The 23,903-nt window shown below is 31.1% G+C and overlaps 2 protein-coding genes, 3 non-coding genes and 1 pseudogene across 5 annotated transcripts; 5 read left to right on the top strand and 1 right to left on the bottom strand.

Moving 5' to 3' along the window:
• Positions 1-7,831: 7,831 nt before the first annotated feature.
• On the top strand, positions 7,832-9,883 carry LOC106435027 (peroxidase 30). The gene is made up of 4 exons (XM_013875883.3): positions 7,832-8,189; positions 8,423-8,611; positions 8,692-8,854; positions 9,271-9,883. The coding sequence occupies exons 1-4, from the start codon at positions 7,968-7,970 to the stop codon at positions 9,684-9,686; spliced, it is 990 nt and encodes a 329-aa protein (XP_013731337.1). The 5' UTR covers positions 7,832-7,967; the 3' UTR covers positions 9,687-9,883.
• Positions 9,884-10,542: 659 nt separating this feature from the next.
• Positions 10,543-12,432, bottom strand: LOC106435040 (UDP-glycosyltransferase 71B8). The gene has a single exon (XM_013875895.3). The coding sequence runs from the start codon at positions 12,193-12,195 to the stop codon at positions 10,717-10,719; it is 1,479 nt and encodes a 492-aa protein (XP_013731349.1). The 5' UTR covers positions 12,196-12,432; the 3' UTR covers positions 10,543-10,716.
• Positions 12,433-16,674: 4,242 nt separating this feature from the next.
• LOC125579361 lies at positions 16,675-16,777 on the top strand. The gene has a single exon (XR_007317374.1). It is a non-coding gene; the product is annotated as a small nucleolar RNA Z157/R69/R10 (small nucleolar RNA).
• A 44-nt stretch (positions 16,778-16,821) lies between these two features.
• LOC125579366 lies at positions 16,822-16,908 on the top strand. The gene has a single exon (XR_007317384.1). It is a non-coding gene; the product is annotated as a small nucleolar RNA R11/Z151 (small nucleolar RNA).
• Positions 16,909-16,971: 63 nt separating this feature from the next.
• Positions 16,972-17,082, top strand: LOC125579370 (annotated as a pseudogene).
• A 40-nt stretch (positions 17,083-17,122) lies between these two features.
• Positions 17,123-17,254, top strand: LOC125579391. Its single transcript, XR_007317411.1, has one exon. It is a non-coding gene; the product is annotated as a small nucleolar RNA snoR80 (small nucleolar RNA).
• The last annotated feature ends 6,649 nt before the right edge of the window (positions 17,255-23,903 follow it).

Below are 23,903 nucleotides of genomic sequence, written 5' to 3'. Positions count from 1 at the left end.
ATTAAATTCTACTGCAAAAAATATAAAGCTACAGCACTTACCAATCATCCCCTATTTATTTGACATCAATTAGCTGCTTATGTTTTCAGACTATTAAGAATTAACTAATCTGCAAGAATATTATATTGACATTCGATCTATGGCTTCAAAAATCTGGATGTCCGTAATGGTATTCTAAACGTGTGAATAGTGTCGGTCGTAATGGAAATTAAAAAATCGTGTGCTTCTATTTCTGTTTAAAATATTTACATTGTTGACCATTCTTTTATTAAAATCTTTTTTGAACTTATTTTTATTAAAATATATAGTAATTTAATTAGCTAATGTCTGAAAATGATTTAAAGAGGTAGAAGTTTAATTCTTTAGACTTCAGGTCTGTTTGGTAATGGCCGTAATTTTAAAAAATATTATTGTAGAAATTTTTTTATAGATTTTTTGCTGTAGTTTTAAATTTTATTCCTGTAAAATTTTATGAAAAGCTTTAAAAAATTGTTGTAGATATTTGATTTTACAGAACACTTGTATAGTTGTAGGTTATTTCAAAAGGTGTGATTCTAATTTTTAATTAAAACTTGATTACTATAAATTTAGTGCTATAAAAATAAATAGGGCTGGATACACTGGTGGATCTAAAAATATTTTTGACTCGGCGCAAATTTATTTAATATATAATTAATTTTATAAATTTTGTTTATCTAATAATATTATAATTAAATGATAATATCAAAATTAAATAACTATTATTAAAAATGATTTGATAAATAAATTATATTCTAAAAAAAACAACCCAATAAAAAGTGTAAGAAACTAGAAAAATATACAAAATGGTTTCAAAAAAATATATTTATTTTTCATTTTTTGAACACTTTTACAATTTATAGAAAAAAATATTCAAAATGTTGTAAGAGAATACAACAAATATGTTAAAATCAATAAATTAGATGCAACCATTATTACAGAGTTAATTGGAAAGTAGTTTTTTAGACAGAAAAATAAATAAATTAAAAATAAAATAAGTGTGCAAAACAAATAAAAAGAATGAGACTAGAGAAATGGCAACTATAGTTTTCTAGAATAGAAATAAAGAAAAGTTAAATCATGCCATTGTTTAAGAGATGAAACTAGAAGGTTATTTTCTATTTTAAATAATAAATAACTTCAAAATTAAAACAGTTATGCAAAAGAACAAAGGTTTCGAACATAAAACAAGGGGGCAGAGGTTTCTACGTAATGGGGGCAACAACCACTATGATAAGCGTACACTTCACAATCTTGCTATAGTTCTAACTTTTTATCATAATTTAATGGGGGCAACTGCACCCTCCCGGCCTCCCTACACAACGTGTATCCGCCCCTGGCTGGACAGCACATACAGTAACTACCAATCATACCATTTGGTAACAAAAAAAAGTTATTAACCTTATAAAGCTTATAAATTTAATTCTCCGAGTCAAAATGTTTTAAAACCGGGCCTGGATGTAGAAAAAAAGAGAGTACATATATTTACAAGTATTTTAAGACTTAACTAGATTTTGATCCGCGCGTCCGTGCGGATGTATTTTTAAAAAAAAATATGATGTTATTTATTTTTTTTATGTCATTATTTAGGGTTGGACAAAAAAATTAAATTCGAAAAATCGAACCGACCCCAATCCGAATAAGTAGTACCAAATCCGAACCGAAATTGATTAAATAACCGAATTATTCAAAATTTTGATATTTGATGAACTGAAACATAATCTGATCTGAACCGAAGTAATTTGGGTATCCAAAATAGATTTATATACTTATATATATAATAATTATTTTTAGACTTAATATATATAAAAGCATCCATAATATATATGATACTTTTAAGTTCGTTTAAATAGTTGAAAATATATACAAATAATCAAACGTAAATATCTAAAATAGTTAAAATATACTCAAAACTCCAAAATACTTAAATAATTATTAATTCTCTATCCAAATATTTAAACCAAACCAATTTAAATTGGTTATCCAAATCCGAACCGAATCTTCAAAGATCTGAACCGAACACAAAATCCCAAATAGACTCGAAAACAAATCCGAACACCCACCCCTATATGTGTCATCATAAGTTATAAATATATGTGTTATCATATAATTAATCGTATTTTATATGTACCATCAAATAAGTTTTCTTATAATTAATAATATTCTATACGTACAATCATAAATAATCACATATATTATATTTTTAAATTTTAATGTGAAATATAAAAACCATAACTTAAGTTGTTGTTAGAAATTGGACTTTGTATTGTATTTTTCTAATATATATGGAAAACATTTTTATAATAGTTATTGAAAAATATTTTAGTAAAAATTAAATTTTGAATATATGTATATTTTTGAATGAATTTTTGATATAAATAAATTTGAAATTATTATTTTGATTTGAATATTTATATCAAGTAACATAAACCTATTATTTTTTAATATATTGTAATGGACTTCCAATTTTCTTAATAACATAAGTCAATTACATGTTTTCCCCAACTTACTGTTATCTATATTTCCAAACAACATTATTTTTTGAACTGCTATCTATGTTGCCAAACAAAAGCTTAAAGTAATTCTAATTAGTAAGATATATTTTGCCATGTGGTATAATTCCATACGCCATACTATTGCGTATCTAATTACTATTCATTATTATTGCTATTACTTTAATGTATATACATTTATATTCGATTATTACGAATCAGAAACTTATTTGTGTAAATGGAAAGGAAAAATGTGATAGTGGGATTTGGTGATTATCGTGGGTATCTTTCCTTTTCATTGTTACTTCTTTATTTTTGGGAAAACTGTTTTTTTAGAGCAAAAAAATGGTAACTATGTCCCTTTACACTAATTTATATTTTGTGTCATATTTTCCTATAACACCCTTTAATATTTTTGAAAATAAATTTAATAAATAATTTTACAAACAAAATTTTTTTGGAAAAATAGTAACTTTTGATAAAATACCTATATGAACTTAGTGATATTTTTTCCAGTTATAAAAAAGTTAAAATTATCAATTTCATATTATGTTCTAAATAAAGTAGAAATGACATTCTACGAAGTAGAAAACGAAATCCACTTTTTTCATTGAATCTACAATGTTTAGAATACGTGATCTACGTAAATAGGAGTATTCTAAAAATATTTAGAATACACATTCCGCGCTTAACCTATCGTTCTAAAATCTTTAGAAATCAAAATCTACACATTAATATAAATCTAAAACACGTAGAAACTGACTTCTACAGATTTACTATAAATCTAAAACATGTAGAAATCAAAATCTAAACATCACTATAATTCTAAAAAACTGTAGAAACCGTTTTCTACATATTAGTTGTATTCTACAGATAAAAAATCAGTTCCTAAAAATATGGAAACAAAATATTTGGAAATATTAGTTGTATATACATTTATATTCGATTATTACGAATCAGAAACTTATTTGTGTAAATGGAAAGGAAAAATGTGATAGTGGGATTTGGTGATTATCGTGGGTATCTTTCTTTTTCATTGTTACTTCTTTATTTTTTTTAGGGAAATTACACCCCATACACTAGACTTTTACCCTAATTAACCAAATACCATAAATCCCACAATGTTATACCATTCTTCATAGACACAAACTAGTCACATCATAGGTATTTTCATTTTATTTGGGTTTTAAACCAATTCACCTTTTTTTAGGGAAATTTGTGGCCAGTTGTATAATTGTTCCTTCAATCAAAGTGAAAAAGTGTCTTTTCTGGAAATTTATAATATCAAACGCTGTTTGAAATGTTCCGGTTTTCAAAAAGAGAGAGATTAATCTCGAATACCCTCACGAGTGACGTCAGTGCATGGCGCATGGCAGCAAGAAGAATAAGGAAACTAAACAGCAAAAAAAGAAGAGATTTATAGAACAACAGTGGCAAATAGAGCATTTGTACATTTTTGATAATCTAAGAACATGATCTATTTAGACACATAGATCCATGGATGATCTCTAACTCTCTAAGGGCAACCCCATTGCTAGTCCTTATTATGAAGTCCTAAGGGTTTTTTATTAATATTGTTCCCTTAAGATACAAAGGCAAGAAACATATGGAAAAGAGGAGTTTATTGGTAGGACTTAAAGTTGTTTCTTAGTAATATTTTTATTTAATAATTGATTAGTTTTAAATAAATATTAAACATTTTATGGAATTATAAAAAACTTAAACAGTACAAACTTGCATAAAGATTGGTGAGAGTCGGGATAGACGAGAGAGTCGGGAGAGACGAGAGCGACGAGAGAGTGATGATCGGACGAGAGATCGGAGAGGATCGATCGCCTTCGGTATCGCTGTTCAGATAGAGATACAGGAGAGAGGAGAGAGTTGTGAGACGAGAGAGTTCAGTTGATGTCCTAATTTCTTTTCTCCAATCAAACGCTGTCACCTGTGCCCAAGGACCAGCCGACAAAATCTCTTAACAAAGGACTTTCGGTCCAGAAATCTTAGCTATTTCATCATTTTTCATTTTCTTTTAAGCCCAAATAGTTGTAGGACTTGTTTTCAGGACCCCAATAAGGATGCCCTAAGTTATTCCAACCATGTCGCTAATTATCTGACTGCATAGCAGGATGAGCTTCCGAGCAAGAAAACAATTTTTACTTTCGGATGATTTAGTGGAATTAGATTTTCTTGTTAGATTATACTAGATTTTTTAACCGAATAAGATATTATATGTATTTCTCAATTCTAAAAAAATAATGTATAATATTGTATTATATTATTTAAATAATATAAAATAAGACTACATAACATAAATATATTTTTTAAATTTTCTTTGTGTAAATCATTATGTTGTTTGATTGGTGTACTTGATTCACATATTTGCATAAATATTTGTGATAGATAAATAACTATATTTTTATTATCAGTAAATAATATATATTTATTATATAATATAAGAAAAATAAAATTATTTACTTTTTAAACAAACTTGTCTCATGTTGGGAACTCGGTTATAGACATATCATATTCGAAGGAGACATTTTTACAGTTATCAATCTTCTTAACAGTCAAGAAACAAATCTGAATATCAAAACAATATCTCATACGATCTCTTTGTGGAATAATTCATCTGAAGAAATTGAACGTATGCATCAAAAATGACTGGAAATAGATGTGCAGATGTGTTATCTAATTCAGATTTACAAAAGTACTATTCATAGTTCATATATCATTTATGTCCATCCTATTTTTTTGTCCATCCATTCTTAAACATTTTGAAATAACTGATGTTAATTAATAATAAACTTTTGAATGGCAAAAAAAAATCAAATTTGCCTAATTATCGATTAAATATTTTATTAATATTGTCTAAGAAGCTTTTAAGTGATATCATAGTTTAATTTTTATTAGTTTTTTTGTTAATTTTTAGAGTTTTTTGTATTTAAGATTATTTTTCATATTAAGCTTCTATATCTTTCACAGAATTGATATATATATTTGTCATAAAAATTACCATCAAATTAGTTTTACTTATTTATTATTTTGTTTTTAATGAAAATACACTTTTTAAATAATTTAATTTAAAATAAAATTATATATTAATTTGATGTATTCTAACAATTTGATTGATTTAATTAATTTGCTTTGGTGGATAACTTAAAAAGTTTTCATATGAATCGGGGAAAGCAAGCTTATGTTGTTATATTATATTTATTTGTGTATATAGAATCTATATATAATGCTAGTGTAATAAAGAAAGAATATTATTTTTTGTAACTTCAAAAAGATACATTATTACAATTTGAAATTAATCAAAACTGAATAAAATGGTAATTAAATATTTGTAAATCTAATTGCTTTTTTTCTTGTTTAGTTGGATTCTCATGAAAAGAAATCGATAGGTTAAATAAATGTTTCAAAATTTTTTCTGTTATTGTTTTGTCTATAAATTATAAAATTTATTGAATTGATATATTTAATTATTGCATCTTTAAATAATATTTTATTAAGACATTAGAGAAACATGTTTTGAGTTGTTTTGTCAAAATTGTAAAAAAATCTATGCTTTTCATATTTGTCACGAAAATTTATATATTAAACTTACTTTTACAAAATTCTTAATTTTGTCACGAAAACAAAAATCTATGTTTTTTTTATATTTGTCAATGTTCTCACACTTTTAAAGAATATATTAGCTTAGTCACTTACTTATTTTTTTTTACAAAACAAAGTATCGGAGTCTGGAAAGTTGAATTCATATTATTGTAACTGTACATAAGAGTATGTGATTACATACTTGGTGATTCTTGTATATGTGTCCAAGAAAGTTTCAATGGCTTAGTGGTAACTGACATATATTTATGTCATATACTAATCCGGGGTTCGATCTTTTCCTTCACATTGTTTTTTCATTTTTTACAAAAAAATAAATGAGATGACGTGGCAACTTCGGATTCTATGATTGGTTGATTTTCCTATCCTACGTGGACAGCCTATCTGAAGCTTATATTATTCTCCTTTTATTACTTATATGATATTCTTAAAAATAAAAAAAATTACATCATAGTATATAAAAATTATGTCATTTACATCATGATATATAAAAATATATATACACATATGTCGTGGAAAATTATATCCACTTCTGTAATATAAAATGGAAAGTTTGGGAATTAAAAAGGACTGGTCATAATTATTTTCATGCACATAACAGAGTACATATAGTAAAATATTAAAATTTATGGTTAGAGTACACAATTTTTAAGTAATTATGGTCAGTTTAATAAGTGGTGTAAAAAAGATCTATATGATTTTAAAAATTGTGCAATTTAAGGCGTTAAAACGCTGTATGTGATTAAAATAATTAATTTAGGCTTTGATATGTTTCACTTCTATGATTACATTAATTTATAACTTAAAGATGTTATTCGGTAATACTGTTTAATATTATTTTTGTTTGTCATTAATACTTCTTACTATTAAGAAAAATAATTTAATTGTTGTACCGAATTTAATTAAACAAAAGTTTTATCCAGTCCGGTAGGGATTAATAATTTAATTCAAACTAGTTGAGTTATCTTATAATTTTTTGTTGTGAAAACCTATTTGAATTGAAGGTCGTCTTGCAGAAGCTGCTATTCCTTTACTTCCTTAATTCACTCGCCACTGTTGGGATCTATCAACCACTATGTTTTATTTCCAGCAAATCTTGGTGCTAAAGAGGAAGTGTCTAAATTAGCAATTTTCTCTATTAAAAGAGATGTACTATAATTTATATGATACCTTGTTGCGTGCGTCTTTTTTATAAGGAAATAGTTTGATAAGTATTTTTTTATGTTTGTTCAAAAAAAAAAAGTATTTTTTTATGTAATAGCCTTCTTTTAAATAAAAATTCATTATTCACATGTGATATTAATTATTTAGACCTACTATTTCTAGTCTTTGACATGATGTACTCTCTTCTATCTCTCCTATCGAATTTTATCCTTTTGTTTTTCCCAAATATAAAGATACAATACGTATCTATGTTTCTTTACTTCATTTAGTTGGTCTAAATAGGGGTTTTGTTCGAGTGTCACTATACGTTTTTGGTTTTAATTGTTTTCTTTTTAATAAATAGTTAGTATTAATAAAATTTTAAACATATTCTATTCGTTTATTTGTGTGTATTTACGTCATATTTTATATTTCTACAAGGAAATATAATATGACCATATTAAGTTTTTTTTACAAGTTTTTTTTGTTAGTTCCGGTTTATTTAAGTTATGTGTTTACTTTTACCATATTAATCACTCCTATTATAAATAGACCCCCTCCATTGTTGCTCTATATCCTGTCTCTCTTCAGTGACACAAAACCAAAGAAAGCATTTTTAGACTAATATCTCAGCGAAAGAGAATATTTTTTTTGGTCTAAGCGAAAGAGAATATTGAGAAACAAGATCGAGGAAAGTATCTAATGAAGACGACGAATCGCTTCAATGTCATTGTTGCGGTTGCAGCAACGATACTTATGGGAATGTTTGAATCATCCGATGCTCAGCTTCAAATGAATTTCTACGCGAAAAGCTGTCCAAACGCTGAGAAAATAATTTCAGACCATATTCAAAAGCATATCCATAATGGTCCTTCTCTTGCAGCTCCTCTCATCAGAATGCACTTCCATGATTGCTTCGTCAGGGTATTTTTTAATGTCTTTATTTATTTTAGATATGTTCGTACTTTATGTACATATAGATTAATATATCCACACACATCTAGTTCAAACAGCTTACTAATAATGGTGAAATAACCTAGAAGATGTATTATATATTAAATAAAATGGTTAATTGATAGTAAATTTGAGCTAGGGCAGAAAATTTGAGATTATTAAATTTTCATTAACACTGACATTGATCCTTGAAAAATGTGAAGGGATGCGATGGATCAGTGTTGATAAATTCAACATCTGGAAACGCAGAGAGAGATGCACCACCAAATCTAACACTCAGAGGATTCGGTTTCGTAGAGAGGATTAAAACTCTTCTAGAAGCAGAGTGTCCAAAGACTGTTTCATGCGCTGATATCATCGCTTTGACCGCTCGAGACTCAGTTGTTGCTACCGTAAGTAAACAACTTGAAAAGTTTCAGCTAACGTTGCAAACTAAACAAAAATGAAGTTTTACTTCGAATAATTTCTACAGGGAGGTCCTTGGTGGAGTGTTCCAACCGGAAGAAGAGACGGTAGGATCTCAAAATTGGCTGAGGCTACGAACAATATTCCCGGACCGACGAGTAACTTCACAACGTTACAACAACGTTTCGCTAAACAAGGCCTTAATCTCAAAGACCTTGTTCTACTCTCCGGTAAGTTTCAATAACCGGAGATAACCAAATTGGTTTTTGGATTCTCATTCTATGTAGCCCCGACACTTACCGGTATCAGTGTATAAATAAAATGTTCTAACCGGCTGTTTAGCGTATAAACGCTATTGCCTAAAAAAATAGTAGTATGATACTACAATAATAAATAACGGTAACTAATAATATTATGACATTAATATATATTTAATATATTTTTTATAATTATAAATGCTTATGCTACTTAGTTAATCGTTCTAAGTAACAATTTAGATTTCTGATTAAAAGTTCGAAGAGTTACGCATTGAAACAGCGTCTGTGCCTATCACTTTTTGAACATTGGTTATTATCGTCGACATCCAAAATGAACATCTTCAACTGCAAGATTGGTTTAAACTTTTGTTTATTGTCTTTGTTTTCAGGGGCTCACACAATCGGCGTCTCGCATTGTTCTTCCATGAGTGAACGTCTCTACAACTTCTCGACGACAGTCAAACAAGATCCATCTCTGGACAGCGAGTACGCAGCAAACATAAAGGCCAACAAATGTAAGAGCCTCACCGACAACACCACCATCCTTGAGATGGATCCCGGTAGCAGTAGAAGCTTCGATCTCAGTTACTACAGGCTTGTCTTGAAAAGGAGAGGTCTCTTTCAGTCTGATTCTGCTTTGACAAAGAACTCAGCCACGTTAAAGATGATCAACGATTTGGTCAACGGTTCTGAAAAGAAGTTCTACAAGGCTTTCGCTAAGTCAATGGAGAAGATGGGGAGAGTTAAAGTGAAGACGGGTTCAGCCGGTGTGATCAGGACACGTTGTTCTGTTGCCCGAAGTTAGCTAACCTGATCGGAAAATGGTGTTATGTTATAATCTGTTTTTTTTAATTGTGCATTGTTGTTGCGTTTTGAGTCTTGGGGGTAAAAAGTGTTGTTAATTTGATTTTGACGTTGTTTCATTTGGGTTTATGCACCCAAAAATCTATGTTTGTGGTTCTATTAAAATATGAATCATAATAAATTATACAATAATTGCAATGGAAGGTATTGGTATAACTCTTATATATGAGTTAGAAATTACTTTGGTGTCTCCTTACAACTTAAAAATTAAACACAACGTTATAATCTGCCATTAAACTTTGCATTGTTTCTTCAATTTAATGTAAAATTTATGCAAACCTAAAAATACCCCTTTTACGATAAGTGGGAGTGTTTTAGAGTTCTAGAATTTTAGAAACATAGTAGGTTTACTGTTTACATCTTGAAAGAAACAGAGCTTAGTACCAGATGGCGAACTACAATTATAAATTTGCATCGGATTTATGATCTCTCATCCGCTCGAACGGACACTTGTACACTGCGAACATGTTTGTCTATCATCTTTGCAATGGATAGAGATATAGTTGGTGAAACTCCATGTCTTCTTTCATTTATTTCCTTCATATATTATATCATACATCACGAGGAAGATAGTTCGTATTGCGTGAGAAGATTGTTCACCAACCAATTTGTTGGAAACCAGTTTTGAGTACAATCTTCTTACAACACACGGGTGTACAAAAGATTTTTTCTTACATTCACGCATGAACATCTGAAACGTGGGCAACAATGTGAATAATATCCACACAGTAACTAAACATCAGCCGGTTTTTATACCATGTTAAATTTGAAATTATTATGGGTTTTAAATTCAAAACTATTGGCCAATGAGTGGCTTAATTCTTCCTTAATCAAATACTCTCTTCAGTTAGTGCGAAGATGAGTCATTACCCTAATCTCTGAGACAATCGATGTATACTTCAAAGTAGTACGTAATACTATTGAGAAAATATGGTTACTAAACTTTATTAATTTTTTTGGGCCTATATAATTTAAGAGCATGGTAGTGCGATATTCTTCACAACGTCTTGGATGAACTTTTGCATAGCAATACGCGACGATCCACCATCCATTAAAGCTGCATGACATTTCTTGCTCATCTCCTTCACTCTCTTCCTCACCTCACTATCCTGCTCCATCAGACACCTCACTGCTCTCTCAATCTCCTCCGCCTTCACCAAGTCCACAGCCGCCACTCCACCCAAATGATCGCCTCTCCAGTACCTTTTAATCTGCACGGCCAGTCCAAGCTCCTCCACCATCTCAAACGCGTTGAACTTCTGCTCTGCGTATAACGGCCACGCAGCTGTCGGAACACCGAACCAAAGACTCTCGAGCAAAGAGTTCCACCCACAGTGAGTGACAAAACCTCCTATCGCTTGATTCGCGAGAATAGCCACCTGCGGGGCCCATCCGACCACCTTCCCTCTCTCTTGCGTCCGTTCCAAGAACCCTTTCGGGAGAACTTTCTCAAGATTCTTAAACTCTTCAGGATGTTTGTTTAGTATATTCGGTGAAGAGCGACGGAGAGACCATAAGAAAGTGTGGCCACTTCGTTCAAGTGCGACTGCGAGTTCTTGTACTTGGTCCTCACTGAAGCCTCCCATGCTCCCAAAACATAGAAATACTACTGATCTAGCCGGTTGCTCGTCCAGCCACTGTAAAATCTCCACTTGTGTCCCGTCCACTTGGTGCTCAAGATGCAAAAGTGGTCCAACCGAGTAAGCTTGAGGAATGATAATATTAGTATCACCACCGCTCCAGAGATATTCCAACACGTAAGGTTCCAGCTCAGCAACAGTATTTACGAGAATACCCTTCATCTCTTTGAATCTTCTTGAGTGGTTCACATAGATGGGGAGCCACAGTTCCGATGCAAGGCCGTGTGGAAGACATTTCACCGGATAAGGACGAGTCAAACCGGGGATGACTAACTCGGCTTCCGAGTCTTCGAAATCACTTTCTCTAACATGGTAGTTATTATTATCGTATAGGTGCTGAACGTGAAACCCTAGTGCGAGTACCCCGGCGTTTGACGTGTAGAAAAGATAACTCGGGACGTGAAACTCGTTCGCCACGTCTATCAACGAAGTACAGAACATGTCGAGGACGAAGCCAGCGATCTTTAGTGAGTTTGGTAGTGTGGAGTAGTGGTCGAAAAGCTTCGCAACGGCGCGCCTCACGTTTGGGATGTGGTTCTCGATATGCATGTCAAGCGTCGTAGCCTCAGGCTCAGAGGTTGTTTGGTCTCCGCTGGTGGAGATAACTTCGTAGTGGAGGCGGTCGCTAGATGCGGCGGAGAGAGCTTCCACGTAGGGGGAAGCAGCGGCTGCGCTTCCGGAGAGGAAAGGAAGGATGAGAACGGAGACAGTGAGGCGGTTTTCTTGGTCTACTAGTAGCTTCGCCATCTCCACTGTTGATCTGAGGTGGCTAATGCCAGGATACGGTATGAAGACAAGCTCGAAGTTCATTTTTTTCCTTCTTCTTTTGCGTTTCTCTGTTTGTGTTTCTTTTTGTCTGTGTGTTATGTTCTATAGATTTACGAGATTTGATTAATAGTAAGCTTTACCAATCGCATCGAGTTTTTAGTTCTTTGTGAATTATTAACAGGTTCTGGTTAACCGATGTGTCCGTTTTCTAGCCTGTGTTTTTTATTATTCTCAATAATAAAAACAAACTAAATATCCTGACATGTTATCTAGGTGAAGACTTTTTGTATGAGCATGGGCAACGTATAAACATGTGGTCACAAGTTTCTCACATCCCTCAACATATTATTAGACCAGCCTTATCAAAAGACAATGATCTCAGCTATACATTTTAAAGATTTTTAGAACATATGCGAAGAAAGTATACCAATTATTTCAGCTAAATTGTAAATATCATTAGATGATTAGATGTTTTACAAACGCATGACCTTAAGGCTGCTTCACCCCGCAAAAAATGAAAGAGTATGAGTTTCCCTTGAATGTTTGAGTTGTATTCACGTCAATATTTAAAGTACAAAGGGATAGCTACAAGTTAGGGATCTTCCCATTAGTTACCTAACAATCGTATAACTAACTAGAGAATATTCAGAAGAATATTATCAAGTATCTTTCACCTTTCCGCAGTTGCAGCGTCGGGTTCTGAGACGCCTAAACTGGACCTGAATTTGGTGAAGATTGATGAAGGAAGTCTCTTTGTAAATATATCCGCATACTGTAATGACGAAGGCACATGAATGACACGAACTTGCCCTATTTGTACTTTTTCTCGTACGAAATGGATGTCGATCTCTATGTGTTTGGTCCGTTGATGCTGTACTGGATTTGATGACAAGTAGACGGCACTAATGTTGTCACAATAGATGATCGAAGCTTGTTTGAGCTGGAAGTCCATTTCCAAGAGTAGGTTTCGTATGCCGCAAGTCTCTGCAACTGCATTTGCAACTCCTTTATACTCTGCTTCTGCGCTTGACCGAGAAACTGTTGGTTGTCGTTTGGCCGACCAGGAGATTAGATTGTCTCCTAAGAAGACGCAGAAGCCTGACGTTGAGCGCCTGGTGGTTGGACAGCCTGCCCAGTCGACATCAGTGTACGCTACCAAAGACAGCCCTTGATGCTTGAGTAGTTGGAGACCGTGGTGGGATGTGCCTTGTATGTACCGAAGAATTCGCCGGAGTGCTTTCATATGAGGCTCGCGAGGGTCATGCATAAAGAGGCAAATCTGCTGTACCGTGTAAGATATATCAGGCCTGGTGAAAGTGAGGTATTGGAGAGATCCAGCCAAGCTTCTATACTAAACAGACAGCAGTGTGCCTTCTTTATCCGATAGTTTTGATTGCACATCTACTGGTGTGGTGCAGGGCTTGCAGTCCTTCATACCTGCTCGTTCTATGATTTCTTCAGCATATCTGGTTTGATTCAGAAATAGACCTTTGTCGTTGAAGATTGCTGAGATGCCGAGGAAGGAGCTGATTTGTCCCAAGTCTGTCATCGGGAACTCATCTTTAAGCGCATCTATGATTCTGTCTCGAAGTGTTGGTGAGGATGCTGTCACGATGATGTCGTCGACATACATCAAGAGATATGTGTGATCTGCTCCTTTCCTGTAGATGAACAAGCTTGTATCGCTTTTATATTGGTTAAAGCCCTGTTGAGTTATAAAAGTAACAAACTGAGCATTCCAAGCTCTTGGCGCTTGTTTCAGACCATATATGGACCGCTTAAGCCTGCAGACATGTTTCGGCTTTGTTTCATCAACAAAACCGGGGGGGGGGGGGGGGGGGGTTGAAACATGTAGACGGTCTCGTCAAGGTTGCCGTGAAGGAAAGCATTCTGGACATCAAGTTGGTTGATTGGCCAAGAGTTTGCTAGTGCGAGATGTAGCACCAGACGGATCGTGGCAGGCTTGACGATGGGGCTGTAAGTCTCAGTGAAATCTATGCCCTCTTTCTGTGATTTCCCATTTGCAACCAGCCTCGATTTGTGTTTCTTGAATGTGCCATCTGCATTGTATTTATGCTTATGTAGCCACATTGAACGCACGATGTTAGTGTTAGGTGGTCTCGGAACAAGATCAAAAGTATCACTTTTAATAATAGCATCGTACTCGTCGTTCATAGACGGGTTCCAATTTGGATCTTTGAGAGCATCAAGATAGCTTTTTGGTAGAGGTGATTTGGTTTCTGATAAGAGAGAGACAATCTGTTTAGGCTTTTTAATACCATGTTTTGATTTTGTTGTCATGGTGTGCCTTGGAGCCTCATTAGTTGGTGGTACAACTTGAGTTGGCTGCGGTGATACAGTGGGTATCACAGCTAGAGTAGGAGTGGTAGTGGAGGACTGATTTTGAAGAATTGCACGAAACAGAGGAGAGGGTCCCGTGTCTTTGTCGAGGAAGTCATAAGTTGGTGACTTCACGGTTTTTGAAGAAGGATAAGGGAAGCACGTTTCATCAAAGTTAACGTGTCTGGAGATGATGATCTTTTTGGTAGTAAGATCGAAGCAACAGTACCCTTTGTGGTTAAGGGGGTAACCGAGGAAGATACAAGCAGAGGATCGAGGTGATAATTTTGGTGTATGGGAATGGTTTATGTTAGGGTAGCAAAGACACCCAAACGTGTGAAGGTGAGTGTAGGAGGGAGTTTTGGAGAAAATTTTGGTATAGGGTGTTTTGTTTTTGATAGTTTTTGAGGGAAGGATATTTAAGATATGAACAACGGTATGTATAGCTTCAACCCAGAAAGTAGGTGGTAGTTGAGCTTGGAACAGGAGGCTTCGGATACCGTTGTTAACAGTTCGGATCATCCTCTCAGATCGGTCGTTTTGTTGGGATGTATAGGGACAAGAGAAGCGAAATTGAATGCCATGAGCGGCAAAGTAATCATGTAACTTGGCATTGTCATATTCTTTGCCATTATCACATTGGAAGGATTTGATTCCTCTTTTGAATTGAGTTTGAACATATGCGACAAAGTGCAGGAACTTAGAGAAGACTTCCGACTTTGATCTGAGAGGATAAACCCATAAGAAATGTGAGAATTCATCCAAAAACAGAATGTAATAGTTAATTCTGCTTAAGCTTTGGACATGTGATGTCCATAAATCTGAATGAATAACATCAAAAGGTGCAGTGACAGTAGAAATAGAAGTTGAAAAGGGAAGTTTTATTTGCTTTCCAAGCTGACAAGAGTTGCAGAGATTTGTGAGGTCTCTTTTATTATAAAGGGATAGCTACAAGTTAGGGATCTTCCCATTAGTTACGTAACAATCATATAACTAACTTGATAATATTCTTCTGATAAAAACATGGTGAAAACAAATTTGATGGCTGAAGTAAACAACAATGAGCTCATCTCAACCAACTAGACATTACGGAGGAGAAATTCTTTCTGTGTCTCCTCGCTGTTATCCCGTTTGTAATCTCCCTGTCAATCCCCTAAAATATTGTAGAAGCAGGAAAAGATGTTTAGTTGTGAATCAAATTATTCCTTTGTTTCCAAAGATGGTACACTGAAGCCTGGCAAGCCATACAGCGAAGTATAGCTGTAGAAGAAAATGTGATTGTATCATTCTCAATTAGTAGGGGAAGAGTATCAGCTTAAGTAAAAATATATTTCTACACCTGTTTAACATTTTGTAATCTTGGTTTATTAAATGAATTTTAGTCGAACAAAAAACAGACTGTGCCGATTACTTTCTAAACCAACTAGAAAATTACAATATTGTAATAATATATAAAATATAATTTAGTATTCATAAATTAAAATAATTAATATATTATAACATAGATCTTATAGAAATAAAGTAATATACATTTTATCTTTGAAAAATAATGTTATTTAATATAAAACATTATACATATTTAATATATTCTTATAATTTATAAACGTCTAAACCGTGTAACTAATAATCTAGGTGTCTGCTTAATCGTTTTAGCCGCTAGCCGTTAGGTCATTGCCCGCCGGTTTCTTGAACATTGAAAAGTCCATAATGTTTCCTCCTTTCCTTTTTAGTCTAAAATATTTTTTTCATTTCTTATGCAATGTTCCTATGATCAATTTTGATATAAGGTCACTGAGCTTTTTTTCTTGTAGACTACATTCTTAAATGTTGGTCGTGGTGAAATCGGTTTAAAGATCCCTCCAAATACATATTTTTTTCTTGTGTAACTGTATGGGCTGTTATTGGGCTTAAAAAGAAAAGGCTAGATTTCAGTTATTGGGCTATCTTCAACAACAAAACCCTAAGTAAAAAACAAGGAGAATGTAGTAGCCGCAAGGCAGTAAAGAAAACCCTAATATCAGAATGTCAAATCCATCTCAGTCCGTATAAATAGAGTTTGTCATTCTTCTAATAATTCAAAACACAAGAGCTGCTTCTCTCTATCTTTCTCTTTAATGCCTGGTTTCACAATGTTCACTATGGTCTTTATGTTATTGATTCGTTTTCGTCTAGGGCGTAAAAGAGGATATGGTGATGAAACGAATAATTTCGTGGACTAGAGTTTCAGATCTGGGCTCTTCACCCAGAAGTTGAAGATACAACCCTTGGCTGTCTGAGTATCTCTCTTTACGCTCACCACGTTATTTTTTCTTCTTCTTTATTTATATTTAGCCGATGAGGATAGAACAATTATCTTAGCGGATTTCAGTGAGGTTTTAAAATCAATGATCTGAATTGTTACACACACTGAGGCTATTTTTTTCTATAACTAATTTGAAAGATAGAACTTTAGTTGTTTGTTTTGTGTTTAATTGTTTTGATGCGATGATGATAAAACAGCACGGAGGTGCATGAAGGGCAGTGGACAAAACAGAATATGTTTTGCCGTGAGCTCTCTTAATTAAACGACTTCTCCTTCCACTGAGCATTATTAGTTTTTAATATTATATGATTAGTTCAGGCGTCTTTTACCAATTCTGAGGGATAAATTCTGTTCCTTTAGGTATAATGGCATTGACGCAAGATTGATTAAGTTGTGGTATATCCTGATCATCTTACTTTTTTTCTATGTTATTTGATCCTGGAAATGCCTCGTACATTTGATTCATATGCTTTTTAAATTCCTTGTATAAGGAATGTTCAACCTGTGTACGAATAAACATATGAGTGTAACTAGATACTCAGTATTGTTATCTTTAATTAGCATCACGAAATTTGACTAGGCAGCTATCGCAAATCAGACTTGTCTTTCTACACAGCCATCTTTTCAGAGATGGGAATGTCAGTAAAACACTTTATATTTGAAATTTGATATGCAATAAATATATACATATGCTGTGTCTACTTGCTGAGTTGATATCGTTGAAAGGAGCCGTGATGAAAGAAATTATGAGAAGCCGAGGAAATTTGCATCTAATAACGATGTAATGCTCAATACAACTTTTAAACAATTAATATAATATAGTTTATGTGATCTAAGTTCCAATTATAAAATATGTAAACTGTTACAATTTCAGTCGTTTTAAGAATTTCTCAATTATGAGCAATCACACTCTCCTTATATGAACCTGTTTTAGTCACAGCCAGTCATTTTAAGAACTTCTTTTTTTTCTTTTGAACGACTTTAGGAATTTTCTCAATTATGATGCACTCACACTTTCCTTATATGAATCTGGATTAGTCACAGTCACAAACATGCCTTTGGGCAAGGAATGAATGAAGGAATGAACAAGTCTGAGACTGACTTTACAAAGCCTGTTTCATTCATGTTTGATGTGGGGAACAGAACCCCCTTGATCCTGGATTCCATCTTTTAGTAGCGTGTCCAACCACCAACCCCTCAGTGACATGCTTCTTGATACAGAAGCTTCTACTTACGGGTTCTTAGGTCAAATTCATCTAAATTTCAGCCTCATGTCATATTCAACTCTCTCTTATGGATTAAACAAGATAACAAAAGAAGAAAGAGAAAAATGAAACTTGTTAGCTTAGAGCAACTCATGATTACAAAAGCAAAATAATTTAGAAAAAGAACAGAGAGAGTCAAGAGGTTTCTCAAAAGAGAAGCTTTAAGAATCTCATAGAAGTCCATCTCACACTTGTCACTCTTTTATTAGTTTATATCTCATTTCAAAATTAATTTTAATCACATATCTAAATTGTATTTAAATACTAATATTTTGTTTGATTAAGAATTTTATAAAGTTTCTTATTGATATGGTTACACTTACCTTAACTAGGAGCGGGGTAAATTTATATTAACAATTATATATAAAAATATTATGTAGAACTTAACATTTAAAAATATCTTAATATAGTTAAATGAAATACTATTTTAAATAGTTTTAAATTATTAAAATTTAATTATAAATAAAATATAAAAAAATTATTATAAATGATGCAATATTTTAAATATTGTCAATAGAATATGCATATATATAGAAAACAAAACGTTTTAGAGAAAGTGATATAACTTTTCAAAACATTTTCTTGTAATGTGGAATTGTTGAAAACAGTATAATTAAAAAAATATTTAAAATAAGAAATTCTAAAATATATATTTTAAGATTATTAAATTTATTTTCTAATTATGTCTGCAAGATACGTAAACACCAAATAAATACACAAGCAGTTGCTAATGTTTGATTTCTGAACATTGACATTGTCGGTGTTTGAAATTAAACTAGTAAATGAAATAATTTTAAGAAAAAAAAAATCTAGCTGAACCAAGTAAATTAAAGAAAATTGATGAATTATCTAATCATTAAGTGAGACAAAATAGGTTATTTGATAGGATGTTTGAAAATGAACCATGATTTTTAAATAAATTTGCTCACAGCAATTGGAAAAAAAAGATTTATTTTGCTGAAACTCCATGTCTTTAGTAAGCTCTTTTCAATATGAAATTCATAATTTTAATGGGTTTGTAACTTTGCCGTGAACTAATAATATGATTGATAAATTACCAATTGATATGGTGTATCCAAAATGCTGCTTTTTTTGCCAACATCTTCTAAGAAATCCTCTCCAACACATGCATTTTTAAAAGAACCATTTTACCATCAAAACATTCTCACAATTTTATGAGTCTTACGTAATTGATTATCATCTATATTATTAAAACTGAAATACCTTTTGGTACTGTTTGTAAACTTAGATAGTAGATTAAATGAAAGTCATTTGGAAACACGGATATCAGATTAAATATTTTTTTATTTACATATTTAATCATTGTATTTCTTTCTCATTTACAGATTCTGTCGTTTGGAAACTTGGATAGCATATTAAATGAGAATTGTTTGGAAACACAACATATTAAATATTTTTTTTATTTATACATTTAGCCATTGCATTTCTTTCTTATTTACAAATCTGCCACTTCACTTAAAATCAAAAAATTAAATTAATTACAATAAATTTTTATTTCTTTTTGCTGAAAATAAAAACACAAACTATAATATATAGTATATATTAATCTGCTACAATACAATTTTCAAGAAAACCAAATATCATAAAATTAATAATAATTCATAAAAACCTACTGTAAAAAAATAAATCATTTTTAAATAAACAAACAAAAAAATCAGTAGGTTAATATATGAATATTACAATTACATCAAATTGCATCAAGTTATAAAAGTATAAATATAATATTACGTACAGATAAAAATTATTATCAAACATCTATATTATAATATAATATATTCTACTCTAAATATATATTACAAAACATAAAAATATAAATGGACATATTATAAAATCAATGATTTATAAATTTACATTGAACGCAAGTTAAATCTAACATCCGCGCGGGGGCGCATATCAAGATCTAGTTTGAAGATTAAAGAACTTTCCTTCAAAAGTATTTTGACCTTTGTAAATCTTTGGGTTACACAAAATATTTTTGTAGGATAAAACAACTAAATTTTGTTATCTTTTAGACTAATATACAAGAGATACAAACAATTTTTAAAAAAGTTTATATGTGTTTCTTCAAAATCTTTTTATGATCCTTTGGACTATTGAATCTCTCTCTCCTTTTATCTATTTTTTTCTTTGTTTCGATGATTTTTGTTGTTGCATTTTTTCATTGCTCACAACTACTATATATATAGTAGCTAAAGATTGCAATGGTTAACCACCAAAAATTGCAGTGGTAAATAGAGTTGCAATAGTTGATCACCAAATGTTGTGATGTTGGACACTAAACTTACAACGGTTAACCATAAAAAAGTTACAATGATACATAAAACAGTTGCAAATGTTCATCCAAATAATCGAAGTGTTTCATTTAAATGATCGCAACAGTTCACTTTATTCTCCAACATAACATTATTTATATGAAAAACACAGCTTTAAAAACAAAAGAAATTATAAGCAAATATGTACCAATATTGCAACTTTTTAAAATATAAGTAAAATTAATACCATTCTTTTGTTTGTCACCTTTGACTATTTCAAGTGATGACCTTTTTATAAATTAATCTAATAATCTTTTTACTATTACCTTATGCATGTTACATTTATTGGATGCACACACAGATATTGGTCACGTGTTTTTAAATTTCTTCTTGATCACTAAACCAACAAGCACTGACAATGTTCGTCTTAAGCACCCACATCCTTTTATTATCTATGTTACTTAACCCTCACGTGTGGTTTAGTAACATAAGACGAACCGAAGCATTAAACCGTAAGCAAAAAATCAAGGAACATGAAGGAAAGATGGAAAGGAATCACGGGCTTGGTCACTGAACGTTCCGAGGCAAGAGGTGTCAGTGTCACGAATTGGAGATTGGTAGGAGATCGACAATATCAACACAAAACATCGAAACATTAAATAAATATTTACAATTGTGTTATATCTAAAAGTCAATATATTAATATGTAAAATTTAAATCTCTAAAGTTTTATATGAAAAATTGCATTTTATTAGTATTTGATATGAAAAATTGCATCTATTGTGTATGAAAAATACAATTCTTAAAACTAGAAAATAAAAGAATGAAAACACATAACCTTTGACATTATAATGAAAATACAAAAAAAGATTCAAAAAATCTCAAAGGATGTGTCTGTTTAAACATATAACATGGGAAAATATATGTTTTTTTTTATTTTAAACATTGCATTAGCTTTTAAGATATTTTTAAAATGACTCTTTTTTTGGGTGAAAATGAACACTAACTAATATGCAACTCTTGAAACAAATAATTGTATAAAGACACTGTTTGGGATCTGTTAAAATGACTCTTTACACTAACTAATATGCAACTTTTGAAGCAAATAATTGTACAAAGACACTATTTGGGATATTTTAACATTTGAAATTTAATATATCATTTTAGATGAAAAGACACAACTCTTAAAGTTGATACTTTCTAGAGTTGCATGTTGAAAACACGCATATAAATTGACAACTTTAAAAATGAAGACACAACCTTTCAATTTAATTGAAATTTACGATCTTTGAAATTAATTGGGATTGCTATTATTAGTAGATAATCTAGCAAGAAGAAAAAAAAAATCTTTCCAACCTATTACAAGAATGCAATTTTTATTGGCTAGCACATGGCCTTTTAACACCGAAGATCATGATCTCTGTTACTTTGATTGCCAAGGCCTCCTCCTATGTGTTCAAATATTACAAAACTGAATTAGAAAAATAACACAAGAAGATTTGAGATATATCAAGAGGAAACTTTTGAGTCCTACTGTGTAAAAACTTCTTATAATGACTAAGATACTTTTTAATTTAAACAAAGAGAAGCATGAAATAATTAAAACCATAAAATCAGTTATAAAAGACAAATAAGAAAGAACAATAAGAGAAAAAACAACCTTCAGGTTATTCGGGGTCCATCACCTAAGCAATGCTAGATCCCAATTCAGCAAAAAATTCTTTTGATGCCACCTACTTCTAAGGAAATATAGAGAGATATATAAAACACAGTACAACGCATAAGGGCTAACAACAAGGCTCCGTGAAGCCTCCATTGCATTTAAGTAGTATGTCTAGTCTTTCCTAACATTTAACGTACAAAAAAGAAAGATATTCATATTATTTTGGTGGAAGTTTGACATACTGAAAAGAAAGACCCTTACTTGAGGATGCATTGAAGAAAATATCAAAACCAAATGCATCAAATCGATGTTTACCGAAAAACTATAACAAAAAGTTTCAAATATTGAAGTTTTCCGTGCAAAAGGAAGAAAATATAATAACTAACACATCAAATCAACGTCCAAATATTATAATAAAAAATGTCTCATTTGCGAAATTCCGCATTTTTCTCTCCTTCATTTTTATAATTGTTATTTTAAATGGTGAAAACTTGTTGAGATATTTTCAATCAGGATGATTTAAGTATATTTTTCTATGTTTTTATATTGGTAGAGACCGTGCTTAGGCAGCAAATCGGTCATAGTCAAATAATTGTTTTTAAATCCTTTATTTAAAATAGTTTAAACCAGTTTAAATTGATTTAATTCAATCTAAAATGATTTAAATTGGCCAATTAAATAACATCAAAGTGTCTTATGATTCATTTCATTATATCATCTTCGTTATAAATTTAACTATAATCAAATGGTCATTTTTCTCTGATTTATTTCTTAGTGCAGTTTGCCATATTTTTATTTTTGTATATGTATTTTAAATATTATCAAAGTCATTTTATTATCATATGCAAAACTTAAAAATATTTGATAAATAAAAATATATGAAAAATAAGAGATAATTTTCTAATGCCTAAATCTACTTAGACTCCGAATAATCTGATTAGGCGTCAATCATCTACAAATTGGCTAGTTATCACCTAACGATTTTATGAAATCAAATTTACTATATTTATGAAATCAAATTTTAATTGGTTATATATTTTGGTTTACATTTTGTTTATTTCATTTGTTACTGTTTAGTTAAATATTTTAGCAGACCCAACTTTAGGATTGTGGATTAATAATAAGTAATTTAAACTAAAAATTTAACTGAAATATATTATGTCATTTGAAAACATAATTTTGCTCAGGGAAGAAGTAATTGGAATTATTGATCTAGTTATCTAAAATATTAAGCACTATACTTATTTATTATTATTATTATTATTATTATTATTATTATTATAATAATTATTATTATTATTATCGATGGGAAGTTTTTTTCTCTGAAAGCATTTTGGGAAGTTATCAAATGAATGAACAAAGTTTTTTCTCATAATTATATATATATATGCTTTTCATGCTTTTCAATTGTTCAAATCTCATTCCTTACTATTATATTTTATTTCTTTATTTTCACTTTGAAATAAGAAGGAAAATTGTAGTAGTCTTTCCTTCCATCTCTTAACATTGGCATTTATATATTAAAGAGTAGAAGATTCTTTTTTTATAACTTTATATGTTATATGACAAATGAATGAATTAGAGATTACAATTTAATTTTCTTTTAAGAATTATCATAAAGTATCAATTCTACATAAAGTTCGAGTCTCATTCTAAATAGTAATGAGTTTATAATATTTAACTAAATTCAGTGTTATCAGTTCTATATTTTAAAATTTATGTTAATATGTGTTACTGTTTATATAATTCATAAATATTAATTCAAATTATGTGCTATTAAAATATACAAATTTGTTAATACATTTAATTAAACAATGAATTTAAATGAATTCAAGAGAAAATATATGTCAAAATTAGATATTTAAATCCAAAGAAAACATGTATCCATCCTTTATATACTAAAGCAC

Source organism: Brassica napus, chromosome A1 (genome assembly GCF_020379485.1).
Source record: "Brassica napus cultivar Da-Ae chromosome A1, Da-Ae, whole genome shotgun sequence".
NCBI classification, from domain to species: Eukaryota; Viridiplantae; Streptophyta; class Magnoliopsida; order Brassicales; family Brassicaceae; genus Brassica; species Brassica napus.
This window is presented reverse-complemented; position numbering and strand designations above follow the sequence as displayed.

What these genes read in the sequence shown, in the direction of transcription:
- LOC106435027 (XM_013875883.3), top strand. Translation starts at nt 7,968, where the DNA reads ATGAAGACGACGAATCGCTTCAATGTCATTGTTGCGGTTGCAGCAACG. An exon ending in GAGACTCAGTTGTTGCTACC is followed by an intron (nt 8,612 to 8,691) that starts GTAAGTAAACAA and finishes TAATTTCTACAG; the next exon opens with GGAGGTCCTTGGTGGAGTGT. An exon ending in AGACCTTGTTCTACTCTCCG is followed by an intron (nt 8,855 to 9,270) that starts GTAAGTTTCAAT and finishes CTTTGTTTTCAG; the next exon opens with GGGCTCACACAATCGGCGTC.
- LOC106435040 (XM_013875895.3), bottom strand. Translation starts at nt 12,195, where the DNA reads ATGAACTTCGAGCTTGTCTTCATACCGTATCCTGGCATTAGCCACCTC.